The sequence below is a fragment of the Peromyscus leucopus genome, chromosome 20 (assembly GCF_004664715.2).
Source record: "Peromyscus leucopus breed LL Stock chromosome 20, UCI_PerLeu_2.1, whole genome shotgun sequence".
NCBI lineage: Eukaryota > Metazoa > Chordata > Mammalia > Rodentia > Cricetidae > Peromyscus > Peromyscus leucopus.
Window position 1 is genome coordinate 47,339,012 of NC_051080.1, and position 16,826 is coordinate 47,355,837.

The 16,826-nt window shown below is 44.5% G+C and overlaps 1 protein-coding gene across 2 annotated transcripts in view; it reads right to left on the reverse strand.

Annotated features, from left to right (window-relative positions):
- Positions 1-16,826, reverse strand: part of Dpys (dihydropyrimidinase) — an 81,739-nt gene that overhangs the window by 48,949 nt on the left and 15,964 nt on the right. For both annotated transcript variants that reach the window (XM_028879289.2, XM_037197777.1), the window contains exons 3-4: positions 13,371-13,550; positions 11,112-11,301 (exon numbers count right to left, since the gene is read on the reverse strand). In XM_028879289.2, coding sequence (XP_028735122.1) covers positions 11,112-11,301; positions 13,371-13,550 — 370 coding nt within the window. The remainder of the gene's footprint in view (positions 1-11,111; positions 11,302-13,370; positions 13,551-16,826) is intronic.

Here is a 16,826-nt window from a genome sequence, read left to right on the forward strand (position 1 = left end):
GACGACAAACTACCATCAATATAGCCATACAGACTCCAACCACGGTGTATCTCCACTGCAGATTAATTGATAACCTTTTCACATCCTCAAAAGGAACTTTCTCAGAAGACTTATATTCAATAAAAGAACACTCAGATAATAAAATTGTAGCCCAAAATGCACACTTAAAAAATCATGCAAATGAGGCCATCCAAAGCACACAATGTTAGAAAACTTAATAGTGCACAATGAATTTGAATTTAAAATCAGGTTCCTATCTGATTAGCATTTGTCAGAATAATAGATTCACTGGCATCAACCTCATCACATGCAAGCAATCAAAAAAAAAAAAAAAGAAGAAGAAGAAGAAGAGTGCATGGTGAGGAGATTCTAGCATGCCAAATGAGCTCACTCTGGTTAACCAGATGCTAAATTTTAGTTACAAACCAGATATATAGCTGAAATTAACTGATTTCCTTAGAGAGCACACGCAGTGGATGGCCACCAGCTGTCCAAGTCTTCTAAATGGAAATGTAGCACCCTATTATCTCACAGATCCATCCCTCCTCTAAACTAGCCTCTTCCCCCAGTTATCCCAGGAAATAGAGAGACAGCAAAAGCCAGGCTTGCCGAAGCCTAGGAATTTGACTTCTTAAGCAACCAAGTTCCACACCGGGGCCCGTGCAAGTGCACACCAGGAACCAAAACGCTGCTGATACAGCGTTTGCTTCCATGATACACACAACACCACACCACTCCAGGTCCTTCCTACCCTGCTTGCAAAAAAAGGGGACAACTTTGGTATCTCTCAGTGGCATGCAGGATAAAGAGCAGTCATGTGTAGAGAACTAAGAGGTGTCAGTCTCCACTGCCAGGACAGACACAATGTCTATTTGCAACTCCAAGGAGAACTTGCTGTCCCAAGAGCACTTCTCCCAGTTGCTTGGACAACGGGACTCTGACTTGATTTGCAAGCTCCATGAGGTGCCAACTCAGGATTTTCCACGGTGCTTCATCATCAAGGAGAGGTCCTTGTCACGTGTTCTGTTCAATCACTTGGCACATCGAGATGATACGGGAGTGCGGCTCCCAAGCGTCTCCCATCTTAATAGCTCTCGGGAAAAATTAAATGTCAGTATCTGTCGGGAGTCTGCCAGGCTGCTCTAAAAGCAGATGACAGGTAATTTCCTCAGAAGGGCTAAGCTCCTTTCAAATGTGACAGGCTACTTTTTTAGTGTACACAAGCTCTTCATTAAGGGGTCTATTTTCATCTTTATTCCCATTACATATTTATGAACATAAAAAAATTAAAAATAAAAATTCCTAATGGCTCGTTGCTCCCTTCCACAAGTTTGAAAAGACCAAAACTCATGAAAGAAGTATAAAGGGGAAGGAAACCAACAAGTCTGGTAGTCCAAAAATTGGAGACTCAAACTACAAAATCCAACCTAATTACAAGTCCTGGTAGATTTGAGTTAATAACAAGGCAAAAGAAACCACTAACCTAGGGATAGTCTGTGTAACTTTCAAAACTCTTGCACATGACCTCACTTGGCCTCACAGCGACACCTCACGCTGGTTTGATAAATGAAGATGTTGATGCTCAGTGAAACCAATTGATTTGCCAGAGATACACTCGTGGGCAGTGGAATAGCCAGAATTAAAACCTTCCTCCTCTGATATGAAAGCATATCCACATTGTTATCAAGAGAAGCATCATCTCCATTCCCTGGCGAAGAGCATATATTTTTAAATAGTTTCAGCCAACCACAAGCTATCTGTAGACGTGACCAAGCAATTGTCCACTTTCCCGTCATGGTTTCCTTTGCTCTGCTTTGCAGGTGGCTGTGAGCAGCGCTTGTGTCTGTCTTCTGATTGTGTTCCAACAACTCTTGGGATTGAAAGAAATGTCCATCCTCCTCTCTAGCAGCTTTCTTGTTAGGTTGTAGGTTCCCCATCCACAGATAGTCTCTGTGGTCTTTTTCTACCCTTTGACACCAAACCGAAACTGAAAAGACTCCATCATCATGCTGCCATCTCCCACTTAACTGCACTTTACATCTCTGCGAGAGTCTAACGATTTCTGAGTTGAGAAGCAGGCTAGACCAGTAGGACCCTCGGTCACCAGACAGCTTTAAGGGAGGGAAGTGATGAAGCGGACGCTCCTGCCTGTACGGAGCCTGGTGGCCTGAGATCTGCGAGAGGAAGTGAAAAGGTGGGGGGAGGGAGTGCAGGGGGGGCTTCGACTACAAAGTCTGACAGCAGCCACACTTTTCAAAGTAACGTTCCTACTAAGTAATAGGGTGAAGCTCTGCTGGGCTGTGTCGATTCAAAGTCCTATTTCTTTAGAAAGAAGAAAATATTTGAGGAGAAAAATTACAAGACACAGGATGGTGGAACAGTTTATGCAGATTTGAGTTCAAATCCTGATGTTGTATATTTTAGCTTTGCATACGACAAGTGAATGTTTTTTTGTCTTGGTTTTCCTATCTAGGAAATGGGATTACAATGTGTTTCTAGTATGGTAAGATTGTGAAGGCTAAAAAACAAACAAAAACAAACCAACAAACCTCAAAATACAAACAAACAACAACACAATAAAACCAACAGCCTGAATGTCCCTGGAAGCCTGGGGTCTTTTCACGTTTATAAATTGCACTGTGTGTCCCACTGTGTAGTAGTTACACTTCCATTGGTGATAAAACACCATGACTAAGGGACCTTATAGAAGGTTCCAGAGGGTTAGAGTCTTTGATGGCGGAACAAAGGCCTGGCAGCAGGAACAACTGACATCTTGAGCCACAAGTAAGAAGCAGAGAGTGTATTGGGAACAGCATGGGTCACTTGAAACCTCAAAGCCTGTCTCCAGTGACACACCTCCTAATCCTTCCCAAATAGTTCCACCAACTGGGACCCAAGAATTAGAGCACATAAGCCTATGGGGACCATTCTCATTCAAGCAACCGCACACCAGAATTCAAGTCTTGAAGTCCTCAAGTACATGAAGGTCTGGATGAAAGATAATGACGTTGAGTAAGACCACTGGGGTAGCACCTGATCTAATAAGACGGGGGTCCTGTAAGAAGTGGGGGTTGGAACACAGTCGCCGATAGAAGGAACACATTGAAAGAAGAGGAGAAAGACCTCCTGATGGAACACGATCTGGGATACGGCTTCCTCCACATCTCAGAAGACACTGGCTCGCTCTTCTCAGATCACCCATCTCCGGGATCTGGGAAAACAGATCCTTGTTGCTTCTGTAAAGGGCAGTAGTATTTTGTGATTGTAGCCTTAAGATGTTTATACACCCCACAGGTGCAGTTTTCCTTAGAGCCACACCATTCCAGTTTTTGAAATGTTCTTAAGTGGCCAGTTTCAACTGCTTTGAAGTAGATCTTTTTTTTTTTCTTCTAAATTTAAAAAACAGTGAGATATTCAGATGTGCAAGACCGTGGAAAAAAAGAGACGAGGTGGGATTCAGATGCCCCTGGACTCAGTCACACACCACCCTCCCCGACCCTGGTCATCGAGGGTCAGTGCATTGTAAGTGCAGAAGAGACAAGATTCAGCTTACTGCTCTTCAGCAGTAGCGGGCGAGACCGCTGGAGAGGATGTGGCCTTTTGTGCATCTCTCTTCGGTCTTCTGAAAACAAGAGGACCATGTGGAGGATGGAGTTGGAAAGTGGTGAATCCCCCCAAACCTCTGTGTGAGAACTTTCTGTCCTACGACAGTAAGCTTAACTAGGAAGCTTTGCACTATAGGAAAACCAAGACCAGTCAAACAATGAACAACCAAATAGCAGACCCACCACAAGGTCCAGCTCCCAGTGAGTGGTTTAAGAACTAACCATATCTCAATCCAGTTTTGAAATCCAATCCAGAGCACAGCACATCAGCCCATTTGCATCCTGTAACTTGGTTTTTATGAAAAGCATAAAGAAAATGTTCCATCGATATGTTCATACAGGAGGCATACTTGCCCCCTAAAGACAGGAACTTGGATATAAAATAAGGTTGAATTCTAATAAGACATGTTAAAACAAGTTAAGGGTGGGGAATGGTTGAACGTCTCAGTCACAGATGGGAACCCATAACAGGCATCACCAGCCAGCAGATCACCGAGCTAAGCTACTGAGCCGCGCCATCTCCACTCTAAGTAAAAGCAAAGCCCTGGAACCCATGCGTATGCAAGTTCTGTTGGCGGGCGGCGAGGAGAGCACAGCGTATTTTCTAAATGGTCGCTGAGAACCCCACGTGCAGCATCGTGGCTGAAACAGGTACTACGCTCACGGCCAAAGCTAGTGAGGTTAGAAGAGTCACCGATGGCAGCGGCTCACACTAGTGAGGTTAGGAGAGTCACTGGTGGCAGAGGCTCACACTAGTGAGGTTAGAAGAGTCACTGGTGGCAGAGGCTCACACTAGTGAGGTTAGAAGAGTCACTGGTGGCAGAGGCTCACACTAGCGAGGTTAGAAGAGTCACCGATGGCAGCGGCTCACACTAGTGAGGTTAGAACAGTCGCTGATGGCAGCGGCTCACACTAGTGAGGTTAGGAGAGTCACCGATGGCAGCGGCTCACACTAGTGAGGTTAGGAGAGTCACCGATGGCAGCGGCTCACACTAGTGAGGTTAGAAGAGTCACTGATGGCAGCGGATCACACTAGTGAGGTTAGGAGAGTCACCGATGGCAGCGGCTCACACTAGTGAGGTTAGGAGAGTCACCGATGGCAGCGGCTCACACTAGTGAGGTTAGAAGAGTCACTGATGGCAGCGGATCACACTAGTGAGGTTAGGAGAGTCACTGGTGGCAGCGGCTCACACTAGTGAGGTTAGAAGAGTCACTGATGGCAGCGGCTCACACTAGTGAGGTTAGAACAGTCGCTGATGGCAGCGGCTCACACTAGTGAGGTTAGAACAGTCGCTGATGGCAGCGGCTCACACTAGTGAGGTTAGGAGAGTCACTGATGGCAGCGGCTCACACTAGTGAGGTTAGGAGAGTCACTGATGGCAGCGCCTCACACCGGCACACACACTGTTTGGATAAAGACTAGGCTACGGCTGGACGTGGTCGCTTGCACCTGCAATCCCAGAACTCCAGAGACTGAAGCAGGAGGACCCTGAAATCAAGGCTAGCGTGGGCTGTACAGAGAAACCCCATCTCAAAAAACAAAACAAACAAAAAACACAAAAGGAAAACTGGGCGATAGAGAATAGGTCAGGTCTCGGGTGTGCTGACCTTGACTTCTGACTGAGGTACAACAGCAGTCTTCTCATTTCCACATGTGTACCATGGCATGTACACACTCACACACACACACACACACACACACACACACACACACTATAATAAATGAAAATATTAAGAACATGAATCACACAAAAAGGAAGACTAAGAATGTGTCTCTTGTGTATGTGTGGTAGATGTGTACGTGGTGCATGCACATGGGTTTGCAAGTGTGTACACCCATTTGTGCAGACGTGGTGGTCAGAGGAGGAAGTCTGGTGTCTTCCACTGTGCTCCCCACCTTACGCCTCTAGACAAGGGTGTCTCGCTGTGCCAGGAGCTCACCTGGCCTTTTCTGCTAGGCTGGCTGGCCAGGGAGCTCCTGAGTTCCACCGGTCTCTGCTCCCCAAGCCCCACCCCCAATGCTGGGGTTACATGCATAGACCTCTATTCCTGGCTCTGTATGTGGGTGCTGGGGATTTGAACTCAGGTCCTTACACTTGTTGAGCGAATGCTCTTACCCACTAAACCATCTTCTTAACCATGGAGAAAAAGGCAAAGGATTTATTAAAAAAAAAAAAAAAAAAAAAAAAAAAAAAAAACAACAAAAACCAAAAACAGGAAATGAAAGAGATTTTAGAGTCTCATTAATATTCTTAGAGATATCAAGATAATATCTCTAATTTAAAGAAGAACATTAAAAATGAGAGAGAGAGGCAGGAACTAGGAGGGAATGAACAAACAGAAGATGAGCAAGACAAAACCCATTAGCTGGGCAGAGAAAGCAAACAAAGACAGTTTGTAAAAGATAAAGCAAAACCTTGACATTTTTTGGAAACAGAAGAAAAAAGCGGAAGGCTGCAACGATGCGGGTAGGGGTTGATTCTGGGGAAAGTAAATAAGTAAACAGAAAAAATAAATATGGAAGAAATATCAGAAGAAGAAAATTCAGAATCAAAAATCAGCCTTCAGGTTAAAATATGCCCTAACATGAAGGGGATTATTGTGACTCAATGTGGGCTTAACAAAATTTCTGTATCTCAATGACGAGAAAAAATGAGAATATTCCAGATAGTAAGACTGGTTAGAGAGAAAAGAGAAACAATCGTGCTGGATGGGTAACAGTGCTGGAATGAAATTACACTGTCATTTCCCAGAAGGAGCAGTTTGTGACATAGAATTCTGTGCTCATTCACATCATTGAAAAGCAGGGGAAATATTTGAAAATCCACCTTCAACACACTTTGCTTTAAAAAAAAACAATCACCTGAGAATTCTCAAAGAATTCAAGAAAGTAGAAATAAGAGCACAAGAAGGCATGCATTGAGCCTAGGCTATCAAACGGGATGATCCACACAGCTGGTTTCGATATCTATCAATCTGAGGGAGGGACTGTGGACACATCCACCACAGCTCAGCGGTGCTTGTGTGCTGTGTACAGGGCCCTGGTTCCCTCCCCGCCAGGGCAAAACAGACAGACAGACAGACAGACAGACAGAAAAACCGCAGACAAACGACAGAAGGAGGGGAAAGAGAAAGTGAGTCAGGCAGGGAGTGGGGGGAGAGATTACCTCCCTCCCCCTCCCCCAAAAACCCCTCCTCGCAGAAGGAGCTGCTTCTGTCTAATGGGAGGCAGGAGAAGCAGCTGGAACTGCTCGCCACGGTCCAGAAGGCCTATGCTTCTTTTCTAAACCTATTGAAAAGGAGCTAACTGGAAAAATTCCAGGAAAACCAAGAAACTTTGTAAGACAACCATGGTCTAAATATGTAGCCATCTAAAATTAGGTGTGCTTTGGAACCTTATTGGCGTGAAGGAAATGCACTTGACCCTGGTGCCTGAAATTGCCTCTCCATGAGTTGATGTGAAATAGCTCCGACTTGCGCTTCACTGAGTGGGTAAATTTCTCTTCTCACGGATGGCTTCGCCAGGGCAGACGAGTGTCGCACTCCTACACTGTATCTGAAGGTTGGGCTTAGCCTATAGACAAAGCAGGGAAGTGCCAGAGTTATGGGAAGGAGATGAACGCTGTGAAGGACGCTGCCATACCACGATGATAAGAACGCACTGGCAACGACAGCCCCGAGGTCCGCCTTCACCCTCGGGGAGGAGAAGCGGCTGGCAGAGACATTTCTGGAGTTTCACTAAAAGCACTAGCTAGGCACAAAAACTCATGCCGTTTGAAGTGACAGTTATTACTAACAAACCTCGGGTGGCAGATAAGATTTGCAGGAGCTAAGTTCCTCATTTTTCATGGTTGGAAGACAACTGATACCGCTCCAAATCACAAGCTTATAGTCTCCAAATTACATACTTACAGTCTAGAATTTTGAAGGTGGCTACTTAAAACTAATAGGAGATGTGGCCGTAATCACTAGCCCCAAAGAATGGCTGAACGAAATGCAAGCTAGCTAACTTTCCAGTGAATGCATTAGCAAACCCATTCTGGCATTTCTATCCTTCCAATAATGCCAAAATGCTAAGATAATGATAATGTCGCCAATACAATTTTCAAACATAATTACAAAAACCCCAAACCAGGCACTTTTTAAAAAAATGTCCACTAATTATAAAACACGGTACGTACACACCGGAGCTCTAGACCGCACTCTTTAATAAGAAGAGAAGATTTGGCTGGGGTTGTTGGACTTGGCCTGGACCTCCAGACCTGGCACTTACCCTTGAAGTCACCTGGAGCTTTGCTTACCAGTCTTTCCCAAGCCTCAATGTCACCAGTCACAAAACAGTCGTAAAGTTGAAATTGAAATAGTCTGGTGATGTTTTAAAACAATACTATACTAAAATGAAATGAATAAAACCTGGAGTGGTTTTTTTAAAAAAAAACAAACAGAACCCTACTCTGTGTGGCACGTACTGTGTTAGCTGTTAGGACCACAGCCTGTCTCTTCTGGGTATACATTTGGCAACTGAGGTATAAAGTCAAATTTAACATCATTGTATCCCTAAGTGACAATAGAGGCGATGATCGGACAACCTTTGTGCCCGGATTCTGACTTATTAAACATATGAACTGCCTGATGTCTCAGTGAGGCGTGCACATTAGATTCAGTGGGTCTGGGATGGGCGCCAAAGCTCTGCGTGTTGCTTCTAGGCAACGTCAGCACTGCATTCTGGGACCCACTGTTCGTATCAGGGCCCAGAAAGAAAGAAGTGGGTTATAAAAGTATATACATATATTTTCATATTATAAATTCATAAGACAATTTTTTCTTATTTAAATAAAGTTGCAAATAACAGGTCTCTATCGTACTTTGGAGTTCAGGAATGTTGATGGAGGAGGATGAATTACAGATAAGCGACCTGAATCCTTCACAGAAGATCAGTGTGGTCCATGGGCTCCCAGCCATTAGCACTTTCAGGGTCTGTCCTTGAGTTTATTGATGCAGTCACCATGGAAAAGTTTAGATCTGTTAGTATCTCTCCTCTTCCTTTTGGTTCCCCCTGGATCACACACTCTTCACACCCCAGGAGGGGTTACATCCACAGAATGGGCTAGCTCATGCTGAATCATTCTGGAGCTCTGCTGTCTCTTTGATAGTTGGGTACTAGGGTGTTTTTACAGGTTGCCTATAGCTCCTTTGGAAATGAATCTAGCAGTGTGTAAAAAGTTACATGCCTATTTAATCTTTGAACCAGCAATCTTACTTCTAGAAGATACTCTTTTATATTAGGCACATAATGGAACCATAAAGATATTCACATGCCAATTTGTAGTTTGTCCATATGCTACCTAATGTAGTAAAAGGGACCTTAGAGATGTGGCTAAGAGCCTCTAGATGGGGAGGCCATTCTAACTTGATGGGGTTGGCTCAATGTTATACAAAGACCCTTGAAGTGGAGGAGAAAGACAAGAGGCCATCCAGAATAGGATGCCATGAACAGTGCTCAATCCAGCATGGTTGTCCTAAAAATTCCAGAAAGTGGGAGCCATGAGCTGAGGAAGCTGAGCAGGCTCTACCTCTGGGAAAGGTAAGGAAGGGGCATGGCTCTCCAGACACTGGTTACTCTGTCCTCTAGAACAGCCAGATAACAAGGTCATGTTTTAAGTCACTACATTCGTAGCAATTTCTTACAGAGACAATAGAAAAGCCACGCCTTCTGCAAATACAGAATGGTCTCTGCAGAAGGCGACCTTTGTGGTGGCCTCAACAGACCATCAATGGAGGTTTATTTGAATAAACACAGTGGCATATTCCAGACCTTCAAATGAGAATGATGAAAGTCCATCATCCTCCCACGGTTAACCTCAAGGACAGGACATATTTCTAACAGAAAAATCAGCAAGAGGCAAATACTAACATGGTGGGTTTTTTATTATTATTATTTTTTTGATGAAGGAAAGAAGAATAAAAAAACCCAGAAGATATAGATAATTTTACTTTTTAAAGAGAAACTGTCCACTTGAGCCAGAAATAAATGAGTAAAAAAAAATATTTCTTATGGGATATGACGAGGAGCTAGAAGGAAGTAAAACTTCTTGGAAGTTTCTTTTGTATATAATTTTGAAACTTGGACTAATGTAAAATGGTAAACAGTTCCCACACTCAAGAAGTAAAATTGTATTTAAAACTAATTTGAAATATAATCAAAATCCCCATTACTTTAGTCCCTAGGTCTTTATAAGCTAGGCTCCTAGTTGAATTTTGTCCGCAGATAGAACAAATACACACTGTCAAGAAACAGATTCCAGCCTGAACTTTCAGAATCATATCTTGATGGTGGGTTAAGACTGGCATTTCTGCAGGTTTTAGTGTTCACGCTAGCCTAACACTGTGTGCCTGGTGCGACACAGAAAAGCAATTCCACAGAGCTGGCAACATCACCATCTGGTGGAGAAAAGCAGGAACTGCAGCTTGGGTTTTTCAGCTACTTTCTGTTCTTGTTTTGGGAGGGGCGGGAGGGGCGGGAGGGGATTCATCGGAATCCGGTACAGGTGGGGTGTGGCAGGGAAGGCCAGCGGTACTTGGTAGTAAGACTTTGTGAGCTCATTTGAAATTAGCCTTATTCCTAACCCATGATATGGCGGATTACATTTTAGAGATGAATACGGTTCACAAAACCCTTTCTAAACCTTGCAGCAAGCAGTGTTGACCAAACTCATTTTGGTGCCTGTCCCAAACCTACCAAATCCGCTCCATGGTTTTTAAAACGGTACATTATCCACCTGCTGTCACTCACAGGCGGGAAACCAACAGGATGACTCCTGCTGTAGGATTACCTGTGTTTCTGCCAGGGAGATGGAGGCTCCAGAGAGACCTAAAGTCACGGAAGGAAACCCACATATGTGGCTTTCACCCAGCTCTGTCCAGTACTAGCAAACAATGACTTTTTTCTTGGTGCAGGGACAGATTTCCTTTCTTTTGCATGACTATATTCAGACTGAACCAGAGAACTGAGGCAACAATCAGTTTAAGGTTAAAAAAAAACCTTCAAAACAGTAATCATTAAAATGCTTTGGGGGATTACTGTTTCAGTTGACCCAACATCCAAGGTGCCGTCAGACAAATTGATTCGATTCAAAAACAAGTTTTTGAGCATGGACTCTGCCCTGGCCCCATCAGGTGCTATCAAGGGTGAGCTGGATGATCAGGAGATATGGAAATCGCTGCAAAATTAGCTAACATTGAAATTCGCTACCATGTTTTAAAAAGCGGCTGATTATGGTATTGAGGGACAGATTATGGGTTTGAAGTAGTTTGAAGTCCTGAGCATAAGGAAGAAGTAACCGGAAGAGAGTCCGGAAGATAATAGAAAGGATGAAAGAAATAGACGTGTGTAAGGATGAGGATGGCAGACAGAAGCACAGCTTCCTCATGCGCTAGGCAGGAGAGGCACGTGTGTCTTGCTAGCTCCTTAGCCCGAGGCGGCGGGGTTCCACGGAGAATAATCACCTTCTCTCTTTGCGTCCGCTACCACCTTCGCTGCGGACTTGCTCATCACGTGCACGATGTAGAGAGGACAGTTCACGGCGCTCGCTATGGTGATGGCCCTCAACGTGGCCTCCGCCTCCACTGCTTCCGGACGGCACAGCTCGTGCCCCTCGGGGCCTGTTATCCCCAACGCCAGCATCTTCTTTGCCCCCTAAAAAGGCAGCAAGGATGCAAAAAGATAGCAGGAAGGATTGGTAATGGCAAATGTGATCATCGTTTTGGAAATTGAAAGTTCTGATAGACTTTTGGATCTGTCAGCTGTAGGTGTGTAGGGCAGAGTGCACATATGTGTATGGTGTACATTAATAGTATCCCCTGTGCATCCTTGGACCGTTAGCATCTTTTGATTTGAAAACGTGGGGGAAGAGAGGGGCTGAGGAGACTTGCCCAGATGGTAAAGTGCTTGCTGTGTGTGTAACCATGAGAATCTGAGTTCAATCCACAGAACCCATGTGAAAAAGCCAAACATGGTGGCGGGGGTGGCAGAGTGCGACTGTAATGTTGGGGAGGCAGAGACCGGTGGAACCATGGGATCCACTGCCCGCCAGTCTGGCCTAATTGGTGAATTCCCAATTTAGAGACCCTGTCTCTAAAATAAAGTGGACTGGCTCCTGAAGAATGACGTTTGAGTTTGTCCTTTGGTCTCCACAGTCTGTCTGTCTCTTTGTCTATCCCACCCCTGAAAAAGATGAAGTTTGTTCTCAGATTCTGTAAGAAGCACTGCCCAGCACTGTCCATACTTGAGCCTTAATATCTTAATTCAGTCAAACAGAACAGAACTACTCCAGACCCTTGCTGAAGTGAGTCCTTGTAATGTATTGTTTAATTAGTTCTGTTTTCTGAATCGAAGCCTCCACTGCTCCCAAGTCAGTCCACTAATAATATTAGATCCATTATTTCTTCAAATTTTTCTTTCTTTCTTTCACAAAAAGGGCTGCAAGTCACGTTTCAGAGGAATGAAACCACTTGCCCATGTCACACAGTGAGGAGGTCACATCGTCAAGTTTAAACTCTGGCCTGTTTGGGTCTGTGGCTCACACTCCCTTCTCCTTTCTCCCACTGCCTCCTGGCTGCTGGGCTGCAATCTTACTTGCTTTAATGGGAGCTAAGCCTGGGGAAAAGAAAAAAAAATCGGCTAATACAAAGGGTTAGCGACAGCTCCTTAAATCTTGCAGATGGCATACCCTTTGGGCATTAGTAATGGAACTAACATGAGAAATAAATATCCTCTAGATTTCTCCAGAGCACAGTTTAATACCCAGTCTCTGGAAAGTGTAAAGCTTTAAAGTACCGTCTGCTCACTTCATCAGACCACACTGAGGTCCACACACGAGCATTCCATACCAGCCACTGGAGCCTCTGAAAACCCAGGCCAGTGCTCAGGGATGCCAAGGAAATGATTTACAGTGTCTGGAGAGGAGGCTTAGCAGTGAAGAGCACTGGCTGCTCTTCCAGAGGACTGAGGTTCAGTTCCCAGCACCCACATGGCAGCTCACAGCTGTCTGTAACTCCAGTTCCACAGGATCCAACGTCTTCTGACCTCTACAGGCGTCTACATGTACAGGGCACACATAAACGCATGCAGGCACACGTGCACATAAATAATACATAAGTCTAAAAGAAAATAACTCACCTTTTTATGACAGCACATTTTAAAAATTGAATATAGGTAGCTGGTTGGAAAAGGAGAATTCTTCACCCAACCACATAGACCCATTGCATAAAATCAAAGGCAGTGGCCAAGAAAATCAAGCCAGGTGTGTGTGCGACACAGACGGAGAGCAACTTGGTTTCTGTCCTTCCAAGTGCTGAATCTACCTTCTTAGGGCCCCGTAGTGATATTTGCTCCGCCCATGACCTTGGGCTATGAGGCCAAGGTGCTTCCTGCCCTTGTACGTGACCTCATATAAAGAGAGGTTAAGAGCACTGACTGATGTTCCAGAGGAACCGAGTAACCGGGTTCAGTTCCCGGTTACGCCAGGATAAAAGTAAATAAATAAATAAATAAATAAATAAATAAATAAATGGAAGAAGGGACCGCATGACCCCTCTCTCCTCTCTTTATAAGAGGTCACTGTACGACCCCAGGAAGCACCGCCTCCTTTGGGTCCGATAGCCCAAGGTCATGGGCAGAGCAAATACCACTGCAGGGCCGAATGTCCTCGCTTCAAGGCACAGCTGTCTTCCTGTCTGCAGAAGGGCTGGGAGGGGAGTGCGCACCTCTGCAATCAAGTCTCCGTTTTCCGCATGCACCTGAGCGATTGCTCCGATCTCCTTGCACTGGGAGAAGGCTGCATACATCTGCTCATCTTGCACCATGTACACACCCTTGTAGGCCATGAACATCTTGAAAGAGTTAACTCCTTTATCTTGGGCAAGGGTTTTCATTTCTTCTTTCACCTGGGGGAGGGGTGACAGGCACAACAACACATCCCTCACTGATGTAAACGATAATTTTAGCGTCTCCTCAGAAGAGTGTATTCAGAGAAAAAACAAGCAACCCGAGGGTGACAGTTTCTTTTGGAAACATGCAGTTAAATCCACAAACTTCCTCCCAGGTCACACCCCATTTTACCTGATAAACTGCTGCTATGATCCCTGTAAATCATGGGAAATTAACAGCGTCCCCCAAAGTACTTTATTACTGTTCTTGATTATAAAATTCTCTACATCTATCTTCTGATTAGGAGGTTGTTCCAGAAACAGAAGATGAAACCACATGGCAGCCAGAGGATCAGCTATGCATCCAGAGGGAACCAAAGCTTCTGTGTGGTAAGGGCTGGGGCTCAAATGAAACGCTATAGGTTGAGTTCTCAGAGGAAGGTAGTGGACAGACCAGGTTTACCTGAGGAAGCACAAACTGAGTGTTGTGCCCTGACAGCGTGCATGTGTGGGAGGTGAGAGTCACTACTGGTAAAATTCTGGATCAGCCACAGCTTGGGAGATCTTCAGGGTTGTCAAATATCAGAAGCAAACTGAGATCAATACTACCCAGTAACAGACTTTGAAGGCCAAACTCAAGTCTCAAAATAGACTTGCAAAGGAAAGTCGTTTGAACTTTTATAGGTTAACACACACACATGCACACACACAGATGCACAAACACACACACAAACTCACATGCACACACACGCACACACATACACATGCTGTAGAACAATCCTTTTCTGTACTATGAATATGTATTACCCTCATTGGTTAATAAAAAGCTGACAGGCTGGTAGTTAGGCAGGAAAGCCAAGCTGAGGATGAAGGGAAGCAGAGTCAGGACTTGCCAGCCAGATACAGAAAAAGCAAGATGAGAATGCTGTACTGAAAAAAGGTACCAAGCCACGTGGCTAAACACAGATAAGAAGTAATATAAGCCTCTGAATGATTATTTGAAAATGCCTATGGGATGGGACGGGACAGAGAAAAGCCTCCATTTACATATACACATATACACATGCACACACACAAACACACATGAGCACACATGCACACACACGCGCACACACACACACACACACACACACACACACAAAACCAAAAGTACAACAAGCATAGCTGCTGTGGGATGTTCTGTATGCTGTGAATGTGTTGCTCTGATTGGTTGACAAATAAAATGCTGATTGGCCAGTAGCCAGGCAGGAAGTATAGGTGGGATAAGCAGACAAGGAGAATCCTGGGAAGTGGAAGACTGAGTTAGTAGATGCCAGCCTGCCGTCGAGGGAGCAGCATGTAATGGCACACAGGTAAAGCCACGGATCATGTGGCAACATATAGATTAACAGAAATGGGCTGAGTTTAGTTGTACGAGCTATTCAGTGGTAGGCCTGAGCTAATGGCCTAGCAGTTTAAATTAATATAAGCTTCTGAGTGATTATTTTATAAGCAGCCGCAGGGGTTCATGGGGCTGGGCAGGACCAGAGAAAACTTCAGCGACACTTAGCAGGAGTGTTGCTCATAGCAAATAAAATCTCTTCCAACTTGGTGGGGGGGGGGCAGCAAGCCTTGGCACAGAGGAGAAGCTCAGAGAGGATGAAGAGACAAGACAGCTGTCCACAGCCAGAAAGAGAAGTCTCATGGGAAGCTGTCTCTTCTGGTGCATTGAGACTGGACTTCTGCCTTCAGGCTTTGAGAAGTAAGTTCTGTTATTAAACCACCAGCCTACAGCACACTGTTATGGTAGCCAGAACTGACAAACACACATGTCTATCTGCTCCTTCATCCTCACCCTGGTGATTAGTGAGATCCACTTCCTCTATAGGTCTAGTTCTCAGAACATGAGGTGCCTAATGGGTGAAGAGAAGGCGGTCCAGATACACAGAGGAGTGTCTGGCTCCAGCCATCTAGTTTTTTTAAAAAAATGGACATTTTTGCTAAAAGTTAAGAGTCTAGCAAGAGCCTTTCTTTTGGACAAACAATAAACTTGGTTTATCTCTTTAAAAAATTTCTCTTTAAACTATCCAGACAACTATATACACTTGTAATGTAACAGAAAAAGAGAACACTTCCCCACCCACAAAGAGAAACCTTATTAACTGAGGTAGAAAATATCAACAATTTGTGGAGTAAGTACATAGACAAAGAAGGTTAACTTTCTACTCATTAAAAAGCACAGCTGAAAAAAAAAAAAAGCACAGCTAAGCAGTGGTGGCACACGCCTTTAATCCTAGCACTTGGGAGACAGAAATAGGCAGGTGTATATGAGCTCCAGGCCAGCCTTGTCTATATAATGAGTTCCAGGAGAGTCAGGGCTATGTAGAGAGATCCCATCTCAAAGAAACAAAAAGCATACAATTTAAAAAAGCACCAAACTGGGCATGTCCATATACTCTGTAATCTCACCTCTCAGAGGTATAGGCAGGAGGCAAGCTCAAGGCCAACATGTGACTACAATGCAAGCCCCTCTCTATATTAAACTTAGCAGTGTGAATACTCCTGCCTACTATTACAAACTGACTTTCCTGACTCAGACAGATAGATATGGTTGTTCAGCCATCAACAGAGAAGCTTCCTCCTGCAGCAAATGGGAACAAACACAGAGACCCACAGCCATATATTACACAGAGAATGAGGGACCTTGGAACAGTCGGCCTTAAATTGGATGTATCCATCAAATGCCTCCCCTCAGAGCTTAGAGAGCCCTGCAGGAGACGGACAGAAAGAGAGGATGGAGATGCCAGGAAAATAAAGCCCTCTGAATCAACACGAGGAGAGATCATATGATCTCACAGAGACTGAAGCAGCATGCACAGTCTGCACTAGGTCCTCTGTGTGCATATTCTGGCTCCCAGGCCAGCGTTTTTTGAGGGACTCCTGAGTGTGTGAACAAGTCTCTGACTCTTGTGCCTTCTCTTGGGCTCTCTTCCTTCTTTGGGTTCGTCTTGTCCAACTTTGATGTGATAGTTCTTGTTTTATTTTGTTATACTTTATTTTGTTGTATTTTATTACTATCTCCTAGAAGTCTGTTCTTTTCTAATGAGACAGAAAGGGAGTGGATCAGATGGGAGGGGATGTGGGGAGAAACTTGGAGGACAGGGAGGGGAAACCGTAATCAGGATATATTATGTGAGAAAAAAAAAAAACTATTTTCAATAGAAAAAAAAAAAAGACTACAAAGAATCTTCATAAAAGGGGGGAAAAGTTTTAGTAAACTGTGTGACCCCTAACCCTTATGTTAAAAGTCTTAAG